This window comes from Xenopus tropicalis, chromosome 9, assembly GCF_000004195.4.
Source record: "Xenopus tropicalis strain Nigerian chromosome 9, UCB_Xtro_10.0, whole genome shotgun sequence".
Lineage (NCBI taxonomy): Eukaryota > Metazoa > Chordata > Amphibia > Anura > Pipidae > Xenopus > Xenopus tropicalis.
The window spans coordinates 21,467,238-21,480,939 of record NC_030685.2 but is presented as its reverse complement, the minus strand read 5'-3'; the positions used below and the strand labels follow the sequence as shown (position 1 = coordinate 21,480,939).

Here is a 13,702-nt window from a genome sequence, read left to right as displayed (position 1 = left end):
CACACTGGACCCCCTCAAGCCAGGGCGGTCTCCGATCACGGCCTCATCTACCCCGTGCATACGGGCCACTGGACACTCCCAGGTTGTATAACAATATGTTGTGCTATGTTTGCTATTAAGTACCCCCCCGTTTACACCCGTTAGATGGTGGTTAAGACACTTGCATTAGAACCGGGACTGAGCACATACCTAAAGAGAACCACTCAAACTTTACCCCCAGAATCCCTGTATGGTGACAAGCAATACAGCTCTTTTCACGGCCGCTAGGCCAAGCGCTGACTTAGCGCCTCACTGTTATTCACAATGATGTTTGATGGCTTATGGGAACAAATCTGCCAGGAGTTGGGAATCTGTGCAGATGGGGAGGGTGCGCAGGGACTGTTACAAGGGTTTTGTTACACAGTTATAAGCATGGCCAAATCCAGGCACTATATTACTGATGCATGCAACCAGGTACTAGATAAGGTTGGACCACTACCGCAGAACACAAGGGGCACCCCGCTAGGACTACCTAAATCCCCAAATGGTTAAACTGCTCAGTTGGAATGTGAGGGGTCTCAACGACCAAATCAAATGTAGATTAGTGCTTGATTTTCTGAATCAGGGGCTAATATATTCCTGCTGCAGGAAACCCACCTCCAGGGGAGCAGAGCAATGGCCCTCAGACGGCCATGGGTGTACTGGCACTATCATTCGGATTTCTCAACACACTCGTCTGGGGTTGCCATCCTCATCACCCGTAACACCCCCTTTAGACTGGGGAAGGTGGAACTGGACCCTAAGGGTAGCTTTATTTTTCTACACGGCTTTCTACAAGCCCAAGAGGTTGTGATTGCCAATATCTACATCCCTCCCCCGTATCAAGACACATGCCTAACCCACTTTGCTAACTTTATAGCGAAATTCCCACATGCTGCGATAATCGCAATGGGAGACTTCAACACCCTTATGGACCCTGTTGTGGACAGACAGAGAAGGGGCAATAGGACTGGGCAGGAAATTAACAGCAACCTACGAGCCCTAACGGACTCGCTAGGCCTAACGGAGGTGTGGAGGCACCTGCACCCCAATACTCGCCAGTACTCATGTTACTCTCATTCCCACACAGTGCTGTCACGAATAGACCTGGCATTTGTCAACCGGGTTGCGCTTCCCTGAGTAAGAGCAGCCAAATATCTTGCAAGGGGCATTTCAGACCATGCCCCCTTGGAGATTCAATTCAGGGACGCGGAGCAAGCTAGAAAACCAAGGTGGTCTCTGAACCCAGCGTGGCTGGGAATCTTAGATAACTGTCAGCAGATAGAAGCAGCTATTAGGGAATTCATTTCACTAAATGAGCACACGGTGGGCACACTAACCTTCTGGGACGCACTAAAGGCATATCTTAGGGGCCTATTTAATGATGAAATAACAGCCTTTAAAAGGCAGTCCAGGAATGAACAGCACCAGTTAGAATTTGATATTCTGGAACTAGAGGCAGTGGTAGCTGCCACCCCACTCCCCGACAAATTTAAGCAGCTAGAGGAAGCCCAGGAAAGGTACGCAAAGTACATGCGAGACAAAGCACTCGCCCAGTATACTTTTATGAAACTAAATGTTATGGAGTACGGGGAAAGGGCAGGGAAGCTGCTTGCTCACCTAGTAAGAACACAGTCCACCCCCAACGCAATCACGCTACTAAAAATGGAGCAGGGCCCATTAACAACAGACACTAGGGAAATCCAGCAGGAGCTAACTAAATTCTACTCCAATCTCTATACGTCCACTCTGGACGATGCCAATATTAATAAAGTAGATGCCTTTCTAGACCCCCTAGAATTGCCGCAACTCAGCCCAGAATATAAGGCATTCCTGGAGGAGGAGGTCTCCTTGATAGAAGTGCAAGAGGCTATAGAATCCTTCCCAAATAGCAAGGCGGCGGAGGCTGATGGCCTCCCCGTAGAATTATATAAAAGACATGCAAAAACACTTGCATCTATGCTACTAAAGACCTTTACAGAGGCTCTTGGGGAGGGACAGCTACCCCAATCCATGTACCAAGCAGCAATAGTGCTGCTGCCCAAAACGGGCAAAGACCCCACTCTGCCAGAATCTTACCGACCTATATCCTTACTCACAGCTGATGTAAAAATCCTGCCTAAACTGTTGGCCAATAGGCTTAAGAAAATAATTGGCAGCATCACCGCTGATGACCAACTAGGGTTTATGCCGGTCAAAACAACAGCCATGAATGTTAGGAGGCTATTTCTGAGCATAACGATGGCACACACCAATGCAGGAGAGAGGGCCATAGCCGCTTTGGATATCGCAAAGGCCTTTGATACGGTCGAGTGGCCCTATCTATGGAAGGTCCTAGATAAATTTGGGTTCGGCACAAAGTTTGTAAACCTGATAAAACTACTTTACAAAACTCCTACCGCTTTCCTTAGGGTGGGTACTGACGAGGCACCCTCATTTAGCCTTACCAGAGGCACTCGCCAGGGCTGCCCCTTGTCCCCATTGTTATTCGCAATAGCAATAGAGCCATTTGCGGCGGCTGTCAGACAAAACTCCAAAATACAGGGCTGGATATCTCAAAACCGCATTGATAAACTCCAACTATATGCTGACGACACTTTAATTTACTTAGGGGACAGGGGGCAATCCCTATACGCACTTGTAGAACTCACGGCGGAGTTTGGAACAGTCTCAGGGCTAAAGGTCAGTCAGGCTAAATCCCTGCTTTTCCTAGTGGACCCGCAGCAGAACAGGCCTAGACCCACGCCTAGTCCACTACCAATAGTAAACCAATTCACATACTTAGGAGTAGAGATAGCACTCCCCATAACGACATATTTTGACCTAAATCTGGGCCCCTTGATGGGGTGGATGGGCGCCAAGTTTGCCGCATGGAGCAACCTGCCAATAGGACCCGCGGGTCGCATACAACTTATTAAAATGTTTATTCAACCAAAAATTATGTACGCCCTCTGGCACACACCAACGCCCCCCCAAAAACCTTCTTTAACAAACTGGATACACTTATGAGATCATTTATCTGGGGAAAGGGCCGCTCTCGGCTAAGTATGCCTCATCTGAGAAGGCCAAAAACAGGGGGTGGGATGGCTCTCCCTGACTTCAGAGTCCTGTACCTTGCGTCGCAATTGTCGCATCTATGCCCACTGGCCCTAGATGGCCCCTGCTCTGCCCTATACGGCTAATGGCAGGAACTAATACCCCCATATATATCCCCGTGGCAAGCCGCGCTGGTCCAGCCATCACTACTTCCCTGCAACCTTCTGGTGGCAGCAGTACGACGGGCATATGTGGACGCCCGGAAAATCGCCGGGTCTAGTACAATAGAGCCTGCCTCCCCCCTTTGGGGCAATAAAGTGTTGGGAAACCTGGCAGAAACCACCCCCCTAGGCAATGGCTGGAGGCAGGCCTCACCTGGAGACGTGTGGGACATGGGTGTAACGGCCCCATTCACATTCCTAAAACAACACCGCTCCCTACCAGCCTCCCAATGGTTAATTTACCACAGAGTAAACACAACCCTTAATCGCCTAAACAAGAGGTCCCAGTTGGCCACCCTAGAAGACCCACTTCTATCACTTCTAAAAATGGGCTATAAAAAGTGCAAGATTGCAGTCCTATACATTATGGAGGCGAGGCAAAAATCCTCCACCATGAGATGCAGGGAGGCCTGGGAGGATGACCTAGGTCCCATATCAGATGACCAGTGGAAGGAGGTACTGGCCTCCCCAAAAACAGTGTCCATCAACTGCAGACTTGGGCTGATGCAGCTTTACCTTATTCACCGGGCCTACTACACCCTGGCAAAACTCCACACAATATACCCAGAGTCCTCCCTGCTCTGCTTTAGGTGTCAGGCGGACACTGGATCCCTCCTGCATACTCTCTGGTCCTGTCCACTATTAACCACCTACTGGGCTAGGATTCTTACTAAGCTAAATGAGGTGACAGGCGCAGACATCACCCCGTCCCCAAAAATATGTATACTTGGGATAACCTCTAGTCTAGAGACCAACCACAGTCTAAAGACACTCATAATTAAGGGGCTATTCCAGGCCCATAGACAAATAACCCTTAACTGGAAAGCCCAGATAGCCCCTTCTTATGGCTCATGGTTGAAAGCCATGAACGAGGTATACCTGCAAGAAAAGCACTCACTAGGTAGAAAAGGGAAGGGTATCACCTGTACCAATATCTGGGGGAGCTGGGCAGCACACACGGACCAGGAACCTATACCAAGCTAAGCATGCCCGAGATACGCCAGTATCGACTGAGATTCAGGGCTCCCCAGATACTCACCTCTATGGCAAACCACTAAGGTGCCCTACCTGCTAGAGGACAGTACTACTCTATACTCCAATGCATAAAAGCTGAGTGTTTTTTATCAATGCAAATGTCTATTCTTCACAGTGAATGTATAACTGTATGCAGTACCGTGTTGTAACCTGTGATTGAAACCTTGCTTGTATAGATGCCAATGCTTTGTTTTCAATAAAAAATTTTATTGTTAAAAAAAAAAAAAAAGGTGAACTACCCCTTTAACTACATGGCTATGGCACACAGGGTATATTGTTTAGGACACTAATTGCATATGTACTCCCTGCTACCTCTAATGGGAAAACCACTGGCAATCTAATCGGCCAATGTGCCACCTGCATGGTTGAGGCACTTCCTGGGATTCATCTATTGGCACAATAATACATCACGTTACAGAGATTGTCCATTATTCACATCAGTCCCTGCTTATAGTCTAGGGCCCCTATCACATTTGTACACACTAGGGTCATTTTCATTACAAGTCAGTTAACCTGGCAGATATGTTTCCATATGTGTCCTGTTGCCTCCAACCTGGAACATTGGGTCTCTTCCCTTTGTATCAGTGTAAATGTATTGGTATCTCTTTGTATTAATTGGAACCTACCCTGTAAGGAAACACAGAAATCATAGCCTTCAAAAATAGCATGTTTTATTTTCATATATTTACATTGTTCTTCTAGCGTCATACATAAAGTTAGGCTTAATAACTAGGCAAAAGTGGCATTTAGCCAGGTCCATCAGGATAGGGGCGGCCACCATAAACCATAACTTTTGAATGCAGAATTGCCCAGAAATGGCAGACCCTCATTTTTATCCGGTGGCATGGCTCTTCAGCTCATCCTGTCATTTCTCCCCATTTCTGGATGGGGTTGCAGATGAGACGCCTGGTGGAGCTCGGCAGCAATGGCTTCTTCCTGGCCGAGGTTCCTCAGAGAGCTCAGCCGTTCCATCTCATACCTGGAAAATAAACAGAAATAATTAGATATAAATGGTCACTAAGGGGAACTACTGTGAAAATGTAATATCAGCTTTAACTCCTTGTAATAAGAAACTGTATAAGTATAATCAATAAAATCAGTTACAGTTTCTGACAAATCAAATTCCTCTTCTCTATCCCCCTCTCAGCAATCTGTCTCTTTCCATGCAGGAGTCAGAGTCAGAGTTTGATAGACATTTAGCTCTAATACCTCATGGTACATGCTCCCTTTGCCCAGACAGTGTATCAGAGCTGTCTATCAAAATAACGACACAAAGTTTTCCTATAGAGAGGCAGATTGCAGAGAAAGAGAGAGTGAAGAGTAACTTGGTAATTTCCATGAGATAAAGCTTATATTAAATTTCCATTTTCACAGTAGTTCCCCTTTAATTATAACCCAGGTTGATCTAATAGAAAATGTATTTTGAAAAACTTGAAATATATGAGAGCAGCTCCTTCCTATCCTGGGTTCCTAGGAGAGCGCAGGGGAGAACTCGATAAGATTTCCTTTGACCGCAGTCGCCTCCATCTCACTCCTGAGAAACAGAAACACAGCAGCAATTTCATCTAAACGCCCATTAAACCTGAGATACAAGTTGGTCCAATATGAAAATACATTTTGACTTGAAATATTGGGTGTGAAATGAAAGAGTTGGTTCTTACCTTGGTACTAGACCTTTTTTGGCTGATGCAGATGGAGACGTTTGTGTAGTAAACTGCAAGTTTTGCTGTGGAAACATTTGGAACTTTTAAAATGGCGCAATTATTTTTTTTTATTTAATACGTACATAAAATTTACTAATGGCTTTTAGTAACTGAACTTATAAAGGGTTTATCTGTAAGAACGTGGGCTCACCTGCAGGTACTGTTGTTCCACCATTAGGCTGTTCCTCCACAACTTGATGTCGGGGAATCTGATATCCATTTTGTACCAATGAGGCTTCTCATGTGTATCTGGGGCAGGCCCAGAGTGGCAATCTGTAGATTCTGGCAAATGCCACAAGGGGCTGTTCGGATCTCTGTACTTGAAATGCCAGGGTCTCTTTTGAATCTCAATCCAGAACTCTGCCCCTTAAGGCTGACGTACAGATACTTTGGTGCTGCCATTAGACTGTTCCTTCAGAAACTGATGACTTGGGGCATCTAATATTAACTTTAAGTCATTGAGGCTTCTGATTTGTATATGGACTGGCCCACCACCCGCCCTTTCCAGCCATATATCTGCCCCTTGCAATTGCCTCTCACTCAGCTGAATAGTCAAATCCTTCAAACAGCTCTTGTGCCTCTGGTGATATCGCTTCAGCTGGTGGCATTAATCCCCAGGCTTGGCATTCAGATTGCCTGGTACTCTCTGTAAGGCCACTGACATCTGGTTTAAATGGAGGCATCAGTTCTCTTTCAAGAAATTCTTCCCAATCAATATCCTGTAAAATAGGTGATATTAAATAACTACACACATGAAACATACAGATTACATACAAACACTGACAGATACAGGAGGTATAAAGGGCTGTGCTCATTAGAGATCCTACTGTATTCCTGGCTTGATGCACAATAATTACAATATAAACTTACTTCAAAGAATTCATGGGCTTTAACCTCTTCAGCACCGGCCTCGCTGTATCCGAGGCGATGACATGGATTCTTCTCCAGTAACTACAAGAAATGTAAAAACATTGTTAAATTGACAGAACCATCAGGCCCCATCCCAGTCCCACAGCCAAATCATCATCCACTTACTCTTAGTATTAGGCACTGAGCTTCCTCTGACAATTCCTCTGTCAGGGCAGGTTTGTCATTCCTGATGCTCTCAAATAATTCCATGTCATCTTCTGCATCAAATGGGAACTGAAACATGAATTATTAATCCTTTATTAAACCAGTGTTCTAATTTAATATTATAAGTATTTTAAAATCCTATTTATCATTATAATGATAGCGATAGCTGATTTCTAGGCATTATGCTTACCTGGAACATGATCATGACATATAACACAACCCCAAGGGCCCACCAGTCAACGGCCCTGCTGTATGCCATCTCATCAATGATCTCTGGGGCCATGTAGCAGTTTGTTCCGCACCGGGTCTTACTGCGATCTCCATATCTGAAACCTTAAAGACAAGAAAACACAGTAAGATGATCTGTATCCCCTATCTGTGAGAGACTTCCCTCAGCTGCTTGCATACATACTGCACATACACAGATATATATATATATATATATATCATCCAAATCAACCCCAACTATTCCCTTATATGCTTTGCAATTATAACAAACGTTACCATCTTTGCTCAGGCCAAAATCCACGATTTTCAGATAGCCATGTACATCCACCATTAGATTTTCCAGTTTCAGATCTCTGAATTTGAAAAAATATGAAAATTGTTAAATAGTAGACACCATAGTGAGGGAAGAGAGATATATTAGATAAATCACACCATTTTTTTTATTTTATATTAAATTATATAATTTGTACAGTGCTATAAGAGCTGTAACACTTACCTATGAACAATATTGTTCCGGTGCAATTCCTCCAGGCCGAGCACTATACAGGCAGTGTAAAACCTACATAAAGAGGAAAATAATTCAATGAGGGATTTGATTCAGGACATATATGTGAGTGCTACTCTATGTGAATGTGATTGTCAGTGTGCCAGGACTCTCTGCCAGTCAGACACCTCAGTATTTCACATGGATCCTAATCCCATCCCACTTACATGGCTTTTGATTCCTCAAATGCTCCTTGATGCTCGAGCAGATGGCACAGATCACCTCCAGGAAGATATTCCATAACAAAAAAGAGGTGATTCTCACTCTGGAATGTGGCGTATAAGGAAACCAGGAATGGGTGCTCTGCGCTGGTAACCTTCTGAAGGATTCGCTTCTCCTTGAATACACTGGGGGAGAGAGTATAAAGCTGTCACTAAATGAACCCTGAACATTTACCACTTTTTGCACTTTGTTGAAAGTAGCAATAAACATTAATAATACTGACAATTCTTTGACATTTTGTTGTGCAAAAAAGACACCAAAAGTAAATTTTATATGACTAAATTAAAAATATCAGTAGAAAACAGAGAGCAGGTAATGACCGCTCTTTAACTGACCTCTTGATATCATTCTTGGCAATAATCCTCTCTTTCTTGAGGGTCTTTATGGCACACAGTTGTTTTGTGTCCTTGTACTCTGCCAGGAACACCTGGAATGAGACAGTAAGGTCAGTGCCTATGCTTTAGCAGGGTAATAACCCTTATTAGAGACACAGCAACTCACCTTTCCAAAGGTGCCTTCACCCAATACTTTTCCCAGATTGAAGTTTTCCAGAGATCTGGGCATGGCGCTGAAATGAAAAGTTACAGGCAGAGAGTTATAGTTATTTTATAATAATAATGGTAAACAGAATAACAGCAGAATACAAATAATAGTGAGAATATAGTCCAAACTAATACCTATCAGAGGGTCCTTCTGCGCCTAGTAGCTCGGTGACTGACTCTGAGCCATTGGAAGCTTCTTCACACTGTTAGAGAACAAAGGGAATTATATATCATAAAAAGACTGATATATATGTGTGAAACATTTCTAAAGAATACATGGAATGTACTTACAGCTGAGGGGACACTAAAGGAGGTGACAGTGAAGTTTGCCACCGTGTCCTCTTCTGGCTCAAATCCACCCTCCTCCTGTTCTAGGATCATTTGTCCAACAGTGTGAGACATTCCAACATCAGGAGGCTCAATCACTTCAGGAGAATCTATAACAAACAACATGGCATCATTAGCACTGTACCCTGTGATTGTTATTGTAACCAGGACACCCCCCAAAAAATATATATAATCAGGAAATAATAGACTATAATATTCCCATAAATGGATAAGAGTATTGAGCTATGAAAGATATTACTCAATAGATAAGAAAGATTAGTGAATGCTAAACCTGGTTGTTATATATAATGTCACCCCATTTCTTATTGTTTTATCAAAAATATCAATAGTGAATGAGCCAGGAACTCATAGTATAAACATTACAGGTGCATATTAGTCTCTTTATGATCACACTTACCCATTAATGGCACCGGGTGGTCGGGCATCTCTACAGTGGCAATGAACTCCACCGGAGGCTCCAGCACATCAGTAATTTCATGAATCTTCACAAATATAGGTTCAAAATCAGAATAGTTCTGTAAAGGTGAAGACACGCAGAATATTAAATGACAGGCAGAATATTAAACAAACACACAAGGGCTCATTTATATATGTGGGCAATGTGCTGAGTACAAAAAAATCTGTTTGACCATCAAGTGACCATGTTAATTTTTGCCCAGTAAAATATTGTGTTTGCAACTATACACAAGCTATGCTATAACCTAAGTGAAAGTTTTATGCCCGGATGTGAATAGTGCACACTTTGCCCTGTGCCATTATGGGCATTAAGACGGTGGGCATGGGCATTCTCTTACATGTATATATTGAAAAAGAGAAGAGAATCCCTTTACCTTGGATTTAGAAAAAATAGTGTGACAGCAACCCATCACCTTTTCTCCTGTAAAAGAAAAGAACATGGAATTAAAAACATCTCATGGAAACTGCTTAATGATGCAGGAAAATGTACTTACAGAGAGAGAGCAGGCAACAGGCAGGGATCTGTAGCTGTGCAGCTAACTGCATCATGGGATATCAGTGGAAACCAAGCATCTGATTGGCTGCCATGTGATACTAGACCTGGTACAAACTTTGTGACTATTATTATATTGCCCCAAAAGTGCTGCCATAATGCATTCCCTTTCTTCCAATCATTACCCAGCTGCCCATGTCTGGACTAGTATTCAGAGGTTCAAACAACTCCCCTCAGACCCAATATAAAGCAGCTTACAGCAGCCCCTTTGGCATTGACCAGAGTTTCCAGACCATCCATTTCAGTAATGGCTAAAGAATAAGGAACCTATAACTCTGATATAAGCAGCACTAATGTTACACTAAATATATTATATAGGGATAATGTGCAAAAAAAATATGTATATGATTAATAAAAATGTATAGAGAAGTGTCAGTATCACTGCAACTACAATAGGGAGTCACGTGCCAGTGAAATCATCAAAACACGGGCAAAACGGTCTCAGTACACTGGCCCAAGGACTGGCAATGCCTCCCTCTTAATGAATTAGCCCCTGGCCCTGGCATTTCAATTACACCAAGGTCCAAACAACTCCCCTCAGACTATATAAAGCATCAGTCTATGGCAGCTTACAGCAGCTCCTGTCATCAACCGCCAACCTACCATCCATTATCAGCAATGGCTAAAGAATAGGGAGCCCATAACTTTGATATAATCAGCACTAATATTACACTAAATATAATATAAAGTAAAAATATGAGGAGGAAATATTAATGGGATGAATAAAAATGTATAGAGAAGTGCCAGTATTGCTGTAATTACAATAGAAAGCCACGTGCCAGTGAGCCCACTGGATATGGGCAAAATCATACTTCTTGTGCTTTTAGTTTTTATTCAGTGCAGCCCAAGGACTGGCAATGCCTCCCTATTAATGAATTAGCAATGTAATAACAGGATTCTTTCCATATTTAGCAGGAAAATGTACTTACAGTGAGAGCAGGCAACAGGCAGCGATCTCTAGCTTTGCAGCCAACTGTCAAAAAAAACAGTTGGGCAGTAAGGGCATCATGTGACATTGGCTGAAAGCATCGGTTGCTCTGTGACACTAGACCTGGAATAAACTGTGACAGTTATTACATTGCCCCAATAGCATTGCCATACTGTGTTACCTTTCTTCCAGCCATTGACCATTGAAAGCAGCAGAAAGTGAAATTGCTCTACTCTTGCAAATAATAAACACATCTTTAACCCTTTTACTGCCAGCCGTTTTGGTCAAAGCGGAACTTGTATTGCCCGACAGCTTTTTAACATTTTGCTGTTTCAATTTAGGAGCCTTTCCTTGGGGGGACTTTTAGTTTAACCAGGAAAGCAATATATCGTTTTTTCCAGGACAACCTAAGCTTTCAAAATATGGTAGAATTTTTGTGTAATTCCAATTCTGTAACAAGATATAGGCTTCTAAATGTCTAAAAAATGAAAAAAAATAATATTTTCCATAATATAAACACATATACCATAAACAAAAATTATTTTATGCACAAAAATACAACTGATTTAGAAAGTCCCATGTCATTTGAATGTGCCAATACAAATATATTTAGTTTTATGGAGATTTCTCACTTGTATAGGTTAAAAACTCCCAGCAGTACACTACCAAATTTCCAAAGCACTGCTCCAGAAAGCTGCATACTTTAGATTTCAAGGCCAAAAATTCCACTAACAGAAGGTTTATCCCAGAAAATTAATAGGTAGAACTGTCTGTCTACTCCAAACCACTAAGTTGCAATGCTTTCCTAAAGTTATTGGTTTTTATCAAAATAAACCAATATGTTTAGGTTTACCTAAGTATGTGGCATGTAGGGGCCCCAATGGGAACATACCCCCATATGATCTATCATTTCTGTCATTTCAGCTCCTGCAAAATCAACACATTTACATCATTTTATGTGGGATAAAGCTACAAAAGAGTACACGCACCCCAAAACCATATACAGGTCCTTTTCAAAAAATTAGCATATTGTGATAAAGTTCATTATTTTCTGTAATGTACTGATAAACATTAGACTTTCATATATTTTAGATTCATTACACACAACTGAAGTAGTTCAAGCCTTTTCTTGTTTTAATATTGATGATTGTGGCATACAGCTCATGAAAACCCAAAATTCCTATCTCAAAAAATTAGCATATCATGAAAAGGTTCTCTAAACGAGCTATTAACCTAATCATCTGAATCAACAAATTAACTCTAAAAACCTTAAAAAGATTCCTGAGGCTTTTAGAAACTCCCAGCCTGGTTCATTACTCAAAACCGCAATCATGGGTAAGACTGCCGACCTGACTGCTGCCCAGAAGGCCATCATTGACACCCTCAAGCAAGAGGGTAAGACACAAAAAGAAATTTCTGAACAAATAGGCTGTTCCCAGAGTGCTGTATCAAGGCACCTCAGTGGGAAGTCTGTGGGAAGGAAAAAGTGTGGCAGAAAACGCTGCACAACGAGAAGAGGTGACTGGGCCCTGAGGAAGATTGTGGAGAAGGACCGATTCCTGACCTTGGGGGACCTGCGGAAGCAGTGGACTGAGTCTGGAGTAGAAACATCCAGAGCCACCGTGTACAGGCGCGTGCAGGAAATGGGCTACAGGTGCTGCATTCCCCAGGTCAAGCCACTTTTGAACCAGAAACAGCGGCAGAAGCGCCTGACCTGGGCTACAGAGAAGCAGCACTGGACTGTTGCTCAGTGGTCCAAAGTATGTCATTCGGAAATCAAGGTGCCAGAGTCTGGAGGAAGACTGGGGAGAGGGAAATACCAAAATGCCTGAAGTCCAGTGTCAAGTACCCACAGTCAGTGATGGTCTGGGGTGCCATGTCAGCTGCTGGTGTTGGTCCACTGTGTTTTATCAAGGGCAGGGTCAATGCAGCTAGCTATCAGGAGATTTTGGAGCACTTCATGCTTCCATCTGCTGAAAAGCTTTATGGAGATGAAGATTTCATTTTTCAGCACGACCTGGCACCTGCTCACAGTGCCAAAACCACTGGTAAATGGTTTACTGACCATGGTATTACTGTGCTCAATTGGCCTGCCAACTCTCCTGACCTGAACCCCATAGAGAATCTGTGGGATATTGTGAAGAGAAAGTTGAGAGACACAAGACCCAACACTCTGGATGAGCTTAAGGCCGCTATTGAAGCATCCTGGGCCTCCATAACACCTGAGCAGTGCCACAGGCTGATTGCCTCCATGCCACGCCACATTGAAGCAGTCATTTCTGCAAAAGGATTCCCGACCAAGTATTGAGTGCATAACTGAACATAATTATTTGAAGGTTGACTTTTTTTGTATTAAAAACACTTTTCTTTTATTGGGCGGATGAAATATGCTAATTTTTTGAGATAGGAATTTTGGGTTTTCATGAGCTGTATGCCACAATCATCAATATTAAAACAAGAAAAGGCTTGAACTACTTCAGTTGTGTGTAATGAATCTAAAATATATGAAAGTCTAATGTTTATCAGTACATTACAGAAAATAATGAACTTTATCACAATATGCTAATTTTTTGAAAAGGACCTGTATTATTGGAAAGTACACATTCTTACAAATCCAACATGGGTTAAGAGTCCTTTCTACACCAAAGTACCAATCTGGAAAGTTAGTGGTTTCTATGACTTTTCTGAAAAATGCCTAAAAATGTTGCAAGCCCAATGACCATGTATTATGTGCCGTAAGACCCCCTAACTATACAGAGACCCCCAGAAAAGCATATATTTTTTAAAGTACACA

General features: G+C 42.7%; 1 protein-coding gene across 1 annotated transcript; it reads right to left on the bottom strand.

Moving 5' to 3' along the window:
* Positions 1-6,164: 6,164 nt before the first annotated feature.
* On the bottom strand, positions 6,165-10,377 carry LOC116407505 (serine/threonine-protein kinase N2-like). Its single transcript, XM_031892813.1, has 12 exons — positions 9,369-10,377; positions 8,915-9,060; positions 8,759-8,826; positions 8,583-8,649; positions 8,417-8,508; positions 8,027-8,206; positions 7,812-7,874; positions 7,592-7,668; positions 7,278-7,420; positions 7,049-7,156; positions 6,884-6,964; positions 6,165-6,732 (listed from the first exon to the last, which is right to left on the bottom strand). Exons 1-12 carry the CDS (start codon positions 9,394-9,396, stop codon positions 6,550-6,552), a joined length of 1,236 nt encoding a protein of 411 aa, XP_031748673.1. The 5' UTR covers positions 9,397-10,377; the 3' UTR covers positions 6,165-6,549.
* Between the last annotated feature and the right edge of the window lie 3,325 nt (positions 10,378-13,702).